A 17,144-nucleotide genomic window follows, 5' to 3' on the forward strand; every position below is an offset into this window, starting at 1 on the left:
CTTAGAAACTTGGCGGATTATAACATGCATGACAATTCAAACATATGAGATTATTATATTCACAATACATCTCAAATTCAATTCAACGTATGTTTTGTTATCTAAAACTTACTTTTCAAGACTTCTTCTTTAATAGTAATTTCCTATGATTCCTCTTTTATGCTTTGAATTTGCGCAGGATAATGATAAATCAGCTCAGGTATACATGCCTTTGTTATTTTTTTCATAAGAATTCAAAAAGTATACTTTAAGACTTTAACTAACTGTTTCTGGAGGAGTTGGATAGGGCATAGGCGCAACGTGATATTTAGCTTGAACCCGCAATGCTACGTGGGTAATTGAACTTCGGGTGCTGGAACTGGCCTAATGCCTGGAGGCTAGCACCAAAACACCGCTTGCTTAGCGAGCATCATCATTACAAATTAGCAATTGGCCTTGCATGTATGGGGCAAAAATCAAGAATGCAGACAACAACAATCATATTCCATGGCCAGAAAAAATAATTTTCAAGCAAGAAATAAGAAGTGAATGGCCAAATCAAATAGAAAACATGAAAAATATTTCATTATAGAATTCAAAGACAAAAAGTCCAAAAAAAATATGAGAAAACCACTTGAATTCCTAATTCTTAATTTTATCCCAAAAGCCAATTTTAGAAACTACATGTTAAGTTGTAAGCAATACCTAAAACCCAATTTAAGAAACTAACAAAAAATCATCAAGATATTTCATGCTTCTTAAAAAAAATTAATAAATCTTCAAATAATGATTAGAGGCCAGTAGAACGAAACTAACCTTCCTACCAAAGTAGCAAAATAGTTGCAGATCCTCGAATGAGTAATTTCCAATCTATGAAATTCTTGAATGGGTTAAATGAAATATCTTACCTTTTGAAATAGAGATATTATTAGGGCGCATTTTTTTTTTTTTTTTTTTGACTATTACCTTTTAGGAGAAAGCGAATGAGGAGAGATTTGAGAGAGAGCGAAAGCGCCATAAGAAGAGAAGAGAAGAGAAGAGAAGACGACTGTTTCATGACAATAAAGTCGTTATTAATGGCCCTATGTACCTCACGAACAATTGAATAATGGCGTGTAGTTGATTTTTGACTTGAATTTACACATACGTCTTTAAGGGTACTATATCATCTTAAGGGTATAAATGGCAATAAATTTTGAAATGACAAAATAGTCATTCTTAAATGCATTGAATAATCAAGAGTATTTAGTGGTATAAAAAAGACTGGTCCAAGTTACCCACAAACAGGATTATGGTAGAAAAAAGACTTTACCCACAAACAGGATTATGTTTAAATGTCCATGTTAATCCGTGAGCGGAGCGAACATTTTGGGAGAAGGGGAGAGGGTTATGTAGACAAAAACCAACTTGGTTGGTTGCCACTGTCTCTGTCTCATCTCTTCCCTTCTATTTTTCTCTTCGCCTCTCTCTCACTCTCCCTTTTCCTCTCCCTCTCCGCACGGTCCTAAATCTCCACTCCTCCCTTCTCCATCTCCACTCCTCTATCTTCTTCTCCCACTCCCACCCCCACCGCTTGCTAGAAGATATCTTGAATTATCGAGTGAGTGGAAATTAACGATTTTGGAAGAAGGGGGGCAATGCGAGACAAAAACCAACTTGTTTGGTTTCTGTCTGTCTGTCCTCATCTTCTCTCTTATTTTTTTTTTTCGCCCAAATACCTTTCTCCTTCACCCATCTCTCTCTCTCTCCCCCCGCATCACCCAACTCTCTCTCCGCCGCAGCTCCACTCACTCCCCACTGCCACACAGTATACTAGTGGTATACTGCAGTTGTTGTAATTTTCCTTTCCACAGTTTATTAAACAGACCACTATTTTTATTTGCTAGCGAAAATTTAAGCCACTCACTCTCTCTCAAGTCAAGTCTCAACTCGTGCCGCCAAATGGCAGCTTCTCCGTTAACCTCGTCATCATCACTAATAAACCCTACTCTCCAAAAAAAAATAAACTCCTCATTATCTCTTCCAAAACCATCAGAAATCAAATTACCGATAAAATGCGAATTGAAACGGTTTAGAAACACAAAAAACTGGAGTTTTGACCGCGTGTCTGAGTACAGTCAAAGAGTGGGTACAATGGAATCTACAATATTAAACTCTTCTTCTTCAACGAGGAACTCTAAGAAGGTTTGTTTGTTTTATTGTGATGAGATGAAAAGTCTTGCTGAGAGAGTTGCTGCTGAGTCAGATTTTATTCAACTCCAAAATATTAATTGGAGGTAATCTTTTTAATATTAAAGTACTTGTCACATTATTGTTTAATTGTTTAACGTCAATTTTGTAATTTCTGATGAATTTGAAGTAATGTATTGCAGGAAATTTGAGGATGGGTTCCCCAACTTATTTATTCCTAATGCTCGTGGCATTCGTGGTGAGCACGTTGCTTTTCTGGCATCATTTAGTTCTCCAGCAGTAATTTTTGAACAACTTTCTGTTATATATGCGCTACCAAAGCTCTTCATCTCATCGTTTACTCTTGTCCTTCCTTTTTTCCCCACGGGAACTTCTGAGCGTGTGGAAGAAGAAGGTGACATTGCAACTGCATTTGCTCTTTCTAGGATCTTGTCTCACATACCAATTTCAAGAGGTGGACCCACTAGTTTAGTGATTTTTGATATCCATGCTTTGCAGGTCGGTGCTATATGATCCTTATAGTAGCAGATATAATTCTGTTTGCTTTTCTTTGCAACCAACTTCTTATATAATGTTTGTTTTATATCTATACTTTGATTTTTCTAGTATGTCTGACACCCGATTTCCTTATTATCTCAATACTTTTCAGGAGAGGTTCTACTTTGGTGATAATGTTTTACCATGCTTTGAGAGTGGTGTGCCACTTCTTAAGAACAGGCTTCAGCAACTCCCAGATTCGGATAACGTAAGATGGATTTTTCTTCTAAGTACCAAAATGATATTTATTCAAAAAAGGTATATTGTACATGACCAAGATCAAATTTTGCTTAGCAAGAACCTAATATGCTGCTTTACCATAATACGAGGCAAAACACAATTTTCTTCTTTTTTATTTTAGAAATAAAAAAGAAAAGAAAAAATGACAAACTTGTAGTGCAAGGAAACAAAGGAACACATATTAAAAGTTGAAGAGCATGAAGATTGACGACATCCTCCCACATAGAGATTAAGCTTGGTATTTTAGCACCTTGAAGTAAATTCTCAAACTGATCTTTTCTCCACCAGGTAAATTCCCTTGGGCTAACACTTTAGGTTGTTGAAAGTATAAAACTAGATTAGTAGCCAAAGGGGTTCACTCAAAAAAATAAAAGTTGCCTATTTTGATATTTTAGCTCATATAAGTATATAACTAAAATTTCTTGTACTAGAATTCTAATGTCTTTAGCTGTAGTCCAAAATCATCTATTCATCAAATTGGCTATGCGATTATCCTTGGTTTAAGGTGGGGACTTATTAAGAATGTATGTGTAATTTGGGTACTCTTGTAACGAAATGAGAATGTAGGGAACTATGAAGTAGCAACAGTCGTCTAGAGGAAAGTATTGGTGTCTGACACCCACACCTTACACGCCCCGACACTTTTTCGACACGCAATTTCAACTTTCAAATTTATTAATTAACTTTTAGAATTTCCGACACTTTGGGACATGCAGGTCACAGTTTTTAAGTATTAGATTTTTCAATTTTTTAAATAGATTATAATATTTAGAAGAAAATATGACCTTGTAGAGATTTTATTTCACTTCGTGGATCAAGAAAAACGAAGCACAATGCACAACTACACTTGATGATTGACAAGTGGATATTTTTTAATTGCTATCGTTATGAACATCTATATTGTTGGCATTTGCTTGCGCTTTTGGAGATGTATGTTGCTGCCTAATCTGTTAGAATTGAACTAGAGTTAGTATTATTATTTGTATTTGGTGGAGAATATTCATTTTAAATCATATTTCTATAGGGATGGTTATATGAACTTCACCTTAGAGTGATTCCAAATGAACTTACTAGCAAAAGTGGACCTTTAAGATGAATTGGGGGTTGATTATTGGTGACGCTATTTTTCTCAAAATGGAGAAGCTCCCTATAGAAAATCACCTCAATTGAAGATGTTTAACCTTGTTAAAAGTTGTTTTGGATTTATCAAATTCTGGAACATTGGATAAATTTATAACATTCTAAACAAATTTTGATGTGGTTAGACATCTTCAAATGAGTTGATTTTTTCTGAGGATGATATTTATTGTGGGGAAATCACCTTAATCGAAGATGTTTAACCTTGTTAAAAATTGCTACGGATTTAAAAAAATTATGGAGCGTTGATAAATGTGTAATAGAAAATCACCTCAATCGAAGATATTTAACCTTTTTAAAAGTTGTTTCGGATTTATTAAATTCTGGAACGTTGGATAAATTTATAACATTCTAAACAAATTTTGATGTGGTTAGACATCTTCAAAGGAGTTGATTTTTTCTGAGGATGATATTTATTGTGGGGAAATCATCTCAATCGAAGATGTTTAACCTTGTTAAAAATTGCTTCAGATTTAAAAAAATTATGGAGCGTTGATAAATGTGTAACAGAAAATCCCCTTAATCGAAGATGTTTAATCTTGTTAAAAGTTGTTTCAGATTTATTAAATTCTGGAACGTTGGATAAATTTATAACATTCTAAACAAATTTTGATGTGGTTAGACATCTTCAAATGAGTTGATTTTTTCTGAGGATGATATTTGTTGTGGGGAAATCACCTCAATCGAAGATGTTTAACATTGTTAATAATTGCTTCGGATTTAAAAAAATTATGGAGCGTTGATAAATGTGTAACAGGAAATCACCTCAATCGAAGATGTTTAACCTGTGTTGCATGGGTATGCAGCACGAAAGTGTCCGATTTGGACGCAGCATGCACGATTCGAACACGGCAAGCTCTAAAATATCGATTAGGGACACGGCTAATATTTTATTTTGAATTTTTATTAAATATATTTATTATTTTATTTCAATCCTCAAAAACAATGAAATTTATAAATTACTAAAATTTAGTACGGTATTAAACCAAAACTACTATAAATGCCACTTAATTGTAATTAAGATGGAAGTAAAACAAAGATGGAAGTAAGTAACTGAAAAATGCAATATGACATTAATAAGTTGCCATTTCTTTATTTATTTTATTTTGTTGTACAAAATCAAGATAAATTAGATATCACGGGTCCTTCCACGTGTAGATGTTTCATTACCTGAAAAACAGAAAAGTGAAAGCTCAATTAAACAAGGCCCAAGCCCAGTAAACTTCTCTCCCAACATACAAACCCTACCTCTTGTCTCCCAACATACACACCCTACCTCATCTCAAAAATAGATCTGGTAGCCGCCAACCACACCTACCAAAGAAAGAAGAAAACCAGGTTCTTCTTCATCAAAGAAAACTAGATCGTCATCATCAAAGAAAACCAGATCGTGTCTTCTTCATCAAAGAAAACCAGATCGTTGAAAACAGGTTCTTCATCATTTACTACTTTTTATAGTCGTTTGTGTGTTCTTTACTCGTGCTCTACCGAATTTCCACGCAATTTAGCTGTGTCGACACATTTACTTTAGATATTGTCGTGTCCATGTAACCTAGTTTTTTTCTCAAAGGCCTCCGACCACTCCGACCACGTATTTGTGTCGTGTCGGTGTCGGTGTCGGTGTCGGTACGACACGACACGGGACACGGCGGAAAGAGAGGCGTACCCATGCAACACAGTGTTTAACCTTGTTTAAAGTTGTTTCGGATTTATCAAATTCTAGAATGTTAGATAAATTTATAACATTCTAAACAAATTTTGATGTGGTTAGACATCTTCAAATGAGTTGATTTTTTCTGAGGATGATATTTATTGTGGAGAAATCACCTTAATCAAAGATGTTTAACCTTGTTAAAAATTGCTTCGGATTTAAAAAAATTAGGGAGCGTTGATAAATGTGTAACATTCTAAACAAATTTGGATGTGGTTAGACATCTTCAAATGAGTTGATTTTTTTTAAGGGTGATCTTTATTGTGGGGAGAACATCTCAATCGAAGATGTTTAACCTTGTTAAAAGTTGTTTCGGATTTAAAAAATTCTGGAACGGTGGATAAATTTGTAACATTCTAAACAAATTTTGATGTGGTTAGACATCTTCAAATGAGTTGATTTTTTCTGAGGATGATCTTTATTGTGGGGAGAACATCTCAACCAAAAATCAGCTTCTAATTCATTGTTCATTGTTGAGGTTTTTTGGAGTTTGTATAACCGTCGCTACACACACTCATGTCTTTTTCTATGTCGTATATGCGGAGACTATTATTATTTATTATTATTTTTTTGATAGTAAAGAGACTATTGTAATAAATGTTAGAATTAAGGACAAAAATGTAAAGATACACTTACATATTATAACATGTTGGCATTGTACTTTTTTGTCCCAATTTACACCTTATATTTTAACAGTTCCTTGTGCGGACCATTGTAATTAATTGTGAAGTTATGGACACAAACATAATTGAGACTAATCCATTTTTAAGTAAGGAAAGTTGGCACCACATATCATGCTAAAAGTGGTCTGGCAAGGTCTACACACCACATGATTGTTCTAAATTTGCTGACGTATCTGTGGAGAACCCAACTGTTTCTTTTTTTGTGTTTTCTTGTTTTGCTAGCTTAATTTTTTTTGGTAGGCTTTTGTGTTTGCTAACCTAATCAAAATCCATGCTTTGCGTACATGAGGCTAGTATATATATAATGAATTATTTTTGAAGGTGTCCATAATATATCTGTGTTCTACTTCTTTGAAAAATTCCGTGTTCGTGTACCCATGTCATGTCTGTTGAAATGTTTGTTATAGTCCCACCTGGAATGTGTGAATCCTTGCAATATAGTTTAGATATACACGAGCCTCTCAATTTCTCATCAATTGGTTTTATTAACATTGTATTGTAGTAGGCTATTGTGTTTGGCCCAAAAGCCCATTTACTACACGTCACCCAAGTGTTGTCCACATGCTAGGCTTAAGTAATCCCACACGTAAGGGGGAGTGTGGAAATGTTTGTTTTTGTCCCACCTTAGATGTGTGAAGCCATACAGTATTGCTTAGATTGCTTAGATGTACCTAGATCTCTCCACTTATCACCAATTCATTTTAAGTTGGATGCTCATTATGACTAATAGTGTCATATTTGTGTCACTGTCTGTGCTTCACAGGTAGGGAATAGGGGTCCCTTTTGAAGGTCAAGTAGAAAGTTGCTACTATGTTCACTTGTAATTTATCTGTAAAATTTGTGACAAAATGCATTGAAATGATTTGACTTTTACCGATCAACAAAAAGATTTATATGTATTAATGGTGATCTTGATTAATAAATGTATTTGGATCAGCCTGAAACTATTGTAATGAGCACAATGTATGCAAATTAGTTTTCTCTTTATATGGGTTGAGGCAAGCGCCTAAACAATGACATAAAAAGTTTGACTATTTTCAACTGGTCTCCAATTCTTTGTATTGTTTAAATACGTTTGAATTCATTTTTTATTTGAATATCGTAAAATCTTCCACATCATGGGGTTTTCCTCACTTGTGTTTCATTGCTTGTGCTTTTATTGATATATTAAATGTCTCACATTACAGTGAATATTGTTTTCTAGCAGTATTAAGCAAATGATTCTAATTTTGGTGACTGTATTGTTTTTCTGTTGCTAGATAACTATCGCCTTTCCTGATGATGGTGCATGGAAAAGATTTCATAAGCAGCTGCAGCATTTCCCAATGGTAATGTTCCTATCCAGATTACGAGGATGATTCAATAGTTCAATTCAAGTATTGCCACTTTAGATTCTTTGTTGTAAAGAAATATAGTATCTGTCTGTTCTTTCCTAAAAAACTTTCAATATTTTGGCCTACTAATTAGATTGGTGATATTAGGGGTGTGCACAGTTCGGGTCGGGTTTGGGACTAAACCGACCACCGAACCGACCCTATCGGTTTATATTTTTGTAAAACCAAACCGAACCGGTTGGGTTATACTAACCAAACTGAACTAAATTCCAGCTGAACTGATATCCGAACCGAACTGACTGGGTTACGATTTAACCGATATTAACTGATCCGAACCGACCGGTTTTCATATATTTTAAATTAAATGAATTAAATATGTATATTTTAGTATATATTATATATGGTGGGTCGGTTTGGGTCGGGTTTGGGACTAAACCGACGACCGAACTGACCCTATCGGTTTTCACATATACTGATCCGAACCGAACCGATTAATAAACATAACCGGCCCGAAACCGACCGGTTCGGTCGGTTTGGCTGGTTTTATGCACACCCCTAGGTGATATCCTTCAACCAGAAAGAAGTTGGACCTGCATTTATGAGCACATTTCTGGTTTTGAACTAACATCATTAGAAGATCCCCAAAGGTAATCCCACGTCAGTCTCTCTAGCAACACCACTAGGAATAGAGAAGTGGGAGAGGTAATAAACCGGGCGACCTGAGATGGCGTTTTTAAAAAGAGCCACTTTACCACCTTTTTATAGAAGCCTCCTCTTTCATAAGGCCATTTTCCATTTGAAATTTTCTGCCACCGTTTTGTAAAGGGATTTGGCTTTGTAAGAAGCACCAAGGGGAGCCCAAGATAAGTAGAAGGTCATGTCTTACATCCATGTCTTGTACTGCTTCAGCCATGGTTTCAAAGCACATGAAGAAGGCCTTTTTGTTGTTGGCATACTTACTTTTGGTTTAAGAGATGCTCGTATCATCTGATAGTGAAGGATATGATGGAAATGTGGCCCACTTTTAGCTGTTTACCCAGACAGCCTCAAAAGTATAAGAGAAGCTTCCTCTGCAATGATAAATAATACTGGTGAGAGGGGTTCCAGTTATCGAAGTCCTTTAGAACTTGTAAGAAACTTTTAGATGAGCCATTAGTCAAATTTCAGAATTTAGCCATAGAGATGAAACTGATGATAGTCCTGATCCACCTTCTCCACTTATTTCCAAAGCATGTCATGATCAAGGTGGGCCAACTAACATATATAATAGTACTTCCAGAATTCATTTTACATAAAACCCTGGTGGTCTTACTTTTCATGTAGAAATATCTGACTTTGTTCGTAATTAAAGCCTCGTCTATTTCTACATCATTCAATAGGCAATAGATGCACTTTGGTACTTAAATATATGTGGGTCACTGGTTCAGTGGTCCCCGTGTTGCCTCCCATATAGAATTATAGACCTCGTTCTTTCCATTATTATGTTAGCCACCTCCTTACCACGTCAGCATATTATTCAACCAAGTCTCGTATCGATCGACTCATCATATTCCTTTAACTGCCCCCTCACCATGTGAAAATGATCCTCAAAAAATTCTGGAAGTACTCAGACTAGGAAGCTGTCTTCATCTATAATGGGGATCACATATATTGATAACATTTAGCATCCACAAATTGGTAACCTCTTTAGTGTTTAGTCATTGGTATGTTCTTTCTATTGATATTCCTCGTTGTGATGTAGAACTTTAGTTGAGTCTATCAGTATCATAGGTGTGCGCCTATGTTCCCTCTACATGTTATGGGCGTGAGCCCTTTAGTTGAGTCCAAGCCCATGGTTCGAGTCCATTAGTTAGTTGGACACATGTCATGTTTCTATTGGTTTATGCTTTCTAGGTTTACTTTAAATAATGGACTTGTAGTTAGGATTTCGGTTAGTTGTGTTTATGTGTGTGATTTGTAATTGAGAGATTCAATAAAAGAGTGATTTTTAGGTCGTCTTTTAATTGTATTTCAATTAAAGTGTAGATTTAATTAAATTGAAGCTTCCGTCAGTAAGATTTAATTCCAGGGGTTACTATTCACGGTACTGTTCACCGAAAACATTGTTCATCAGGCACTATTCACCGCATCACTGTTCACCCAGGTTATTGTTCACGGTGATTTTTTTTCCCATTAAAAAAGTCAATTTTTTTTTTTTGTTGTTATGATGAATCACAAAACAACTCGAGGTCGTCCTCCATCTATAGACACTCGCATGTCTCGTTTAGAAAAAAGCATGAAGAACATGACACAGATGTTCCAAAACCTGATGGAAGAAAAGTTTCCAGTCCAAAGAGAGGTGTAACAACCACCTCCACTACCACAGAATAATGGTTCAGTGGCTAGTACTGATGATGCATCTTAGGTTGATGGTTCAATCCCTCTTCTGAACCCTTTTGCACCTACAGATCCAGAAAACAACGGAGAGAACAGAGTTGGCATGAAAGATAACACCAACAGGGAACCTCCTCTCAATGAGGAACGTGAGGGTGTACCCCTCAATGATGGCGCTGCTTGGCTGCTGGCAGGTGTTGAAGCCCTCCTATTGGGCGCTCCACCAATCTTTGATAAGTATGAAGATGAGTCTCTTTTTGATAACTACGAAGATCTGATTTGGGAAAATTTTGTGACTCACTTTGACAAACGAAGTGATTTGTTTTTCAAAAAAGCACGATTGCAGATTTGGATTTCTTTAAAGAAAGTCACATATGTTGGTGAAGTTACAAGCTTTCTAGACGAGCCATTGGTACTGAAATTTTTTGGTGCATCTTCTGGTTATTGTTTTCATAATCTGTGTGCAAGAGCATGTTGTGGGTTACTGATTTTAAGCCAGGGAAGCTACAACAAAGGAAAAATTCGTGGTCGGATTCCTTTCAGCTGGGGTATTGGCCGATATCCTAAAGCTTGTGGACGTGGTTCTCTTTACCTCAAGTTTTTGTTGATTAGAAATTCGATGACGAATTTTTTTCGGTTGGGGAGAGTGATGTAGAACATTAGTCGAGTCTGTCAGTGTCATAGGTGTGCTCCCTCTGCATGTTATGGGCGTGAGCCCCTTAGTTGAGTCCAAGCCCATGGTTCGAGTCTATTAGTTAGTTGGACACATGTCATATTCCTATTGGTTTATGCTTTCTAGGTTTACTTTAAATAACGGGCTTGTAGTTAGGGTTTCAGTTAGTTGTGTTTATGTGTGTGATTTGTAATTGAGAGATTCAATAAAAGAGTGATTTTTAGGTCGTCTTTTAATTGTGTTTCAATTAAAGTGTAGATTCAATTAAACTAAAGCTTTCACCAGTAAGATCTATATTATATTGTGCTTACATAATAAGGGTGACCCTGAGTACATTAGAAGGATTCATCTGCAGTCTTCTCACCTTCTGTCCATGTCATGCTACGTAAACATTCTTTTCTAAGCCATGCATTTCTAATCAATAGTGGTAAGGGAGTTGTTACTTTTGGCGTATAGACATATATGTATACATCTTTCTTCATCTCGTTTTTTGCATAAATATCATAAGAACTGAAATTTCAGATTGTTTGTGGCAAAGTTCGTGAAGGCGACCAAAGAATTGTGCGCCTGAAAGAAGGAGACCCAAGAGGCCATCATGTTGTGATCGTTGATGATCTTGTACAGTCAGGTGGCACTCTGATTGAATGCCAGGTATGAAGACTCATTGAGAAACTACTTTTCTGTCATGGTCGTATATATCCATTATGCTCCAAGTATTCGTGTAGTCAATTTCTGCATATATTGATGTTTGGATGGAAAGATAATCTAAGAAGCCTCTGCTATACTTAGAACTCAGTTTGCTAAACACAATGCGTCCAATTGGTTGGAGACTCATCTCTTAATATAACTAGGATTTGTGAAATGTTTATGTCAGTCAGAAATATCTTTTTTCTTTCATGTGTGTATAAATGTCCATTGTATCAATCTTTTCTTTTCATTGAATTCTATTGGTTTCACCTAAGACAGCTTACTTGAAAATCATACCTACTAGTTTTTAAGCATCCAAAACACATCATCCAAATGGAATTTCTAAAAAGATTCAAGTCTGTTTGGAAGCACACATTTTTCATCCAAATTAAAGTTGTACAGTTGTACTAATCAACCAATTTGGTTGATTCCAATTTATGTGCATCATATTTTAAAATGTTGCTTGGATATGTTATATTGTTGTCAGTTTGAGTTAGCTGTTTGAAGTATTTAGTTTGCTTGTAGTTTATGGATCAGAGGTCTGTTGACCCAGTCGAGTAAATTGTAGCACAATAGACATAATAGAATGGGATGGATGTATACCCCGGTGCATCAACCAACAATGGCATAGATAATGAAACTTTGCACCGTACTATTAATGTAAGACAGCTGAAGTTCATAATGAGGACGGGGGAGTGATATTCAATTGGTAGAAAAAACAATCAATTGAACTTCTTCAAATAAATTGATAGAAGCCTAAAACAAAATTACGGGTATAAAACCAATAAAGCTACAACGTTTCTTGTGAAAACGTATTCATGAAATGTTGGATAGTTCAATACAAGCCATCCTATCTATAGACTAGGGCCTTCCTCTAACGGAATCCTTAAAAAACGGGAATTTGGAGTACTACTAAAATTAAGTTTATTTGGACCATCTTCAGTAGAAAGGGCATCGTCTCTGAAAATCTACAAGGTCTATTTCTCTGCAGCAGTTGACTATTTGAGAGGAAAAGAATGCTATGAGATTTCAGAATCTTCCAAACCCTGTCTTCTTCACAAAATCCTCATCGATGTCAAAGTCTATCATTCAAGTCAAGATTACTGAAATGCTAGATACATATGAAGCTAGAAGATTATGTGCTACGATTGGTTTAGATGTGGTATATAAACCAAGGACCAAAATATCGATATCGGTTAATATATCGGTGTACCCAAAAACCGATATATATCGGATATATCGGATATATCCATTTTTTTTGTGACCAGTCCAAACCAAGGCCCAAAATATTGATATCGATGAATATATCAGTGTACCCAAAAACCGATATATATCGGATATATCGGATATTTTGGATATATCCATTTTTTTGATAACCAGTCCAAACTATTTAAAATATCGAAAATATCGGATATATCGGAAATATCGGATATATATCGGAAATATATTGGAAATATCGGATTTATATTTTAAAATGGTCAAAAAGTCAACCGATATATATCGATTATATCGGAAATATCGATTATATCGGCGATATAAAGTTTCATATCGGAAATTCCGATATATATCGGAAAAAAAAGAGTTCTATATTCGGTGGATATATGTCGGAAATATCGATGTCGGTGTACCAAAATACCGATATATATATCGGCGATATATCGGATATATCGGCGATATTTTGGTCCATGGTCCAAACTATTTAAAATATCAGAAATATATTGGAAATATCGGATTTATATTAAAAAATGGTCAAAAAGTCAAACGATATATATCGTAAATATCGGATATATCGATTATCTCGGCGATATAAAGTTTTATATCGGAAATTCCGATATATATCGGGAAAAAAGGGTTCTATATTCGGTGGATATATGGTGTACCAAAATACCGATATATATCGGCAATATATCATATATATCGGCGATATTTTGGTCCATGATATAAACCACGGGAAGTGAAATTGTGCTCCTGGTCCCCTCCAGCAGAAGATACAGTCAAACTGAATGCAGATGGAGCCCTAGGGTCTGAAGGAGCTGGCCATGGTCTTATTAGGAATCAATATGGGTCAACCATCCGTATGGAGCTGGTCATACAAGAGGGGTTGAATCTAGAGAGTTATGGAATTCAAGAAGGTCAAGGTGGATTCGTATTACCTCAGGGCAATCCAAGCTATTAGTAAGATAAAAAAGCCTCCTTCGTACTGTGTAGACGTGCTCAGCTCTATACATAGCATATATGTGGATTTTGACTATATTACCTTTAGTCAGATATATAGGGAAGCAAATAGTGCTGCTGACTATCTTGCATCACTAAGTTGTTCTTTGTATCCTAGTTCAATTTCCGTTTTTGGTCCACCCATCGATAAGAGATTGAATGACATTGTAGAGGTCGATGCCTCAGGGACCAATTATGTACGACTCTCTTGATTAATAAACATGCAGGGGTCTGTGTCATAAGCTCAAACCTGTAGAGGGGGTGAATTCTATGAATACCAGAGGAGGCTTTGGGATAAACATAGGTGGGACACCATAAAATGGGGTAAAATATACTCGAGACAAAATTACGGATATAAACTTTTCTTCTGAAAATGTATTCACGAAATACTTGATAGTTCAGTAAATGTCATCCTATCCATAGATTAGGGAGTTCTTCATTAACAAGAATTCCTAAAAAACAGCAATTTGGACTAATACTAAAATTAAGTTTACTTGGACCATTGGCAAATGCGTGTGAAATTGCCAATTTCTCCAAGAGCTCGGACTTGTAAAGGGGGCAAATTCTATGAACATCAAAGGAGGTCGGGGATAGACATTGCCAAGGCACACCTAAAGATGGGGTGATATATTCTCAAGACTCACTCTCAGCGGGGCATGTTAGAAATAAACATTGGTCGACACTTGCTGAGATTTGACAACATGATTGCTAATACCGTGTCAAGTAGCCAACTTCTCAATAAGCTTAAACTTGTGGACGGGAAAATTTTATGAATATAAAGAGGCGGCTTGGGGATAGACACAGGTGGGTCAGACCTAGAAATCAGGTGGATTATTCACAACATTCCCTCTTAACGGGACACACTGGTAATAAACATTGGTGGGGACTTCTCCAGCCTTGTTGTTGTTGTTGTTGTTTTTTTTTTTTTTTATTTAGGGTGGGAGGTTGGGGTTTAAATTGTGCCTGGATTAGGTTGAACCTGAGACCTCTCGCAACCTGAGCTTCGATCCCATAATAATTGCCAATTTCTACATAAACTCAAACTTGTGGAGACGGCAAATTCTTTGAATATAGGGAGGAGGCTTGTGGGGATAGACATTGGTGGGACATACCTACAAATGGGATGAAATGATCTCAACAGCGTGCACATAAAAAGTCATATTTAGGGTTAGTGTTGTTTGCTTTGGTAGAATTGATTTAAGATCAGTGTATAGTTGTTGTCTGCTTATTAGATCTTTCATCTTCATATTTATAGTTAACTGTAGCTCTGAAGTATCTTTATCTTTTGCCTTTGATAATTGTATGTGCTTTAGAAAGTTTTGGCTGCGCATGGAGCAACAAAAATCAGCGCTTATGTGACACATGGAATCTTCCCTAATCGTTCTTGGGAACGATTTCAACATGATAATGGAGGTATGCAGTTACCTTTGCACTCTTCTGCACTTCAAATCTTAATTCCTTGGATTTTATTGGTGACTGTTGTAAAGGTTTTTTGACTTTTTCACAATTTTACTATTCAAGTATTCATGATTATATTTCAATTTTGAAATACTGTACATGAATTTGTTTTGTAGTGAGATTTCATCATATTCTGCTAGAACTAGAAAAAGGAAAATGTCAGACCGTTCAATTTGTTCATGTGACATGGTTGGGTGTCAAGTAGTTGACTAACTTGACTGACATCCTCATATTAATTGGTTTCTCTGTTGCATTTTATCGGAGATTGGCATGCGCTTATCTTTTCTTTAATAACTTCTGCAAGGTTAACATTTTGTTTTTTTATTCAAATTAGCATTTAGTCCTCAATAAGAAGGATCAGAGATTAATGTGCGCTTATCTTTTCTCCAATAACTTCTGCAAGGTTTACATTTTGTTTTCCGTTCTTCACATTAGCGTTAGTTCAAAATTACCTATTTATATCAGAGATGTCAAATATTTCCCTGTATTTTCTTCAATGTGGATACGTGGCACAACTTGTAGGATTGGAGTAGGGTAGATCTGATGCCAGCACATTGGCTCACATGGACCATAAATTGAAAGATGGCTCTCGTGATACACTGATAGTCTGATACATATTGATATCACCTGATTGCTTTTGTAAACATCAGTTATTCAATGCTCCAGACATTAGAATGGGGTTTCATAAATCATAATCCCCCGCCCCCCAACTAGATATGAAGTTGATTAGATTTGTTATTCTGACGGAGAGTTTATAGTATGCATTACAAAAAGGATTTTTGTCAATAATTTTTTAACCATATGGCCTAAATAATGTGCTCCGCTTCTTTCTTCAGGATCTCCACAGGATGGACTTACCTACTTTTGGATAACAGACTCCTGCCCATTGACGGTGAAACAAGTGAGAAATAGAAAACCATTTGAAGTCCTCAGCCTAGCAAGTTCAATAGAAGCTGCTGTTCAGATATGAGTGTCCTTGAACTGCCTACAAGTTCAGTATTATGAAGCTAAAGTTTTTATCTTAGACAGACAATTCATGCGAGTAGGTTGAATTGGTTATATGGTGTGGACAATCATTCATTTGTTTTTAGTTATATAATTAGGTAGGTCTGGCCTAAGTAGTCGAGTATTTATCCTGGCTTTCCTATTCTGTCCTAAAGGATGGGATAGATCCGTAAATCATAGGCTCGGCCGCTTGGGTGATTTGGAAGGTCGTTGCAAATGCATCCCTTGCACGTCTTATTACATATTTGTTTTTTTTTCGAAGTCTTGGAATTTTTTGATGGGAAGGACTCTTCTACATTGCAGGGTGCACCCAAATTTGGTATGTGCAGGATTTCAACCACACATTTTGAAGGGCAAAACCGGAAGAATAGGGTGAAAAAGTTTCCATTGCATCATTAACTTACCCATTAAACCATTAGATGTAGCATACTCTTGTTAAATTACTAGATGTAGCATATAATGTAGTATCTAACAACAAATGACATATTGCAGTGTACTTACAGTGCCACTAAACTACTCATTAAACTATTATATATGACATACTCTTATTAAACCACTATATGTAGCATATAATGTAGTATCCATCAACAAATAACATATTGTAGTGTACTACATGATAAATGAATTGAATTACTATATTTAGCATACTCCAATTAAACTACTATATGTAGCATATAATGTAGTATCCAACAACAAATAATATATTATAGTGTATTACAAGAAAAATGAATTGAACCACTATATGTAGCATATTCCAATTAAATTACAATATGTAGCCATTGATGTAGATTTAGTCGGTCTAAATAAATGGACTAATTAAAATCATACTTTAACTATATTCGCAAGTGCACAAGTTCTATTGTAATAGGTATGCAAATATGAGGTCGATCTTACAAAGAATGCATGTTGGAGACAATAGAGTG

The 17,144-nt window shown here is 35.7% G+C and overlaps 1 protein-coding gene across 3 annotated transcripts; it reads left to right on the forward strand.

Annotated features, from left to right (window-relative positions):
• Window positions 1-1,607: 1,607 nt before the first annotated feature.
• On the forward strand, window positions 1,608-16,518 carry LOC147497715 (ribose-phosphate pyrophosphokinase 4-like). 3 transcript variants are annotated; one of them, XM_086560057.1, is made up of 8 exons: window positions 1,789-2,255; window positions 2,352-2,407; window positions 2,558-2,667; window positions 2,819-2,914; window positions 7,737-7,805; window positions 11,380-11,508; window positions 15,072-15,171; window positions 16,053-16,518. In XM_086560057.1, exons 1-8 carry the CDS (start codon window positions 1,921-1,923, stop codon window positions 16,184-16,186), a joined length of 1,029 nt encoding a protein of 342 aa, XP_086416183.1. In that variant the 5' UTR covers window positions 1,789-1,920; the 3' UTR covers window positions 16,187-16,518. The 3 variants fall into 3 exon arrangements, with proteins under 3 accessions (XP_086416181.1, XP_086416183.1, XP_086416182.1); XM_086560056.1 differs by having other exon boundaries at window positions 2,352-2,406; window positions 2,536-2,667; XM_086560055.1 differs by having other exon boundaries at window positions 1,608-2,255; window positions 2,352-2,667.
• The last annotated feature ends 626 nt before the right edge of the window (window positions 16,519-17,144 follow it).

The sequence above is a fragment of the Coptis chinensis genome, chromosome 5, assembly GCF_015680905.1.
Source record: "Coptis chinensis isolate HL-2020 chromosome 5, ASM1568090v1, whole genome shotgun sequence".
In the NCBI taxonomy this organism is placed as follows: Eukaryota; Viridiplantae; Streptophyta; class Magnoliopsida; order Ranunculales; family Ranunculaceae; genus Coptis; species Coptis chinensis.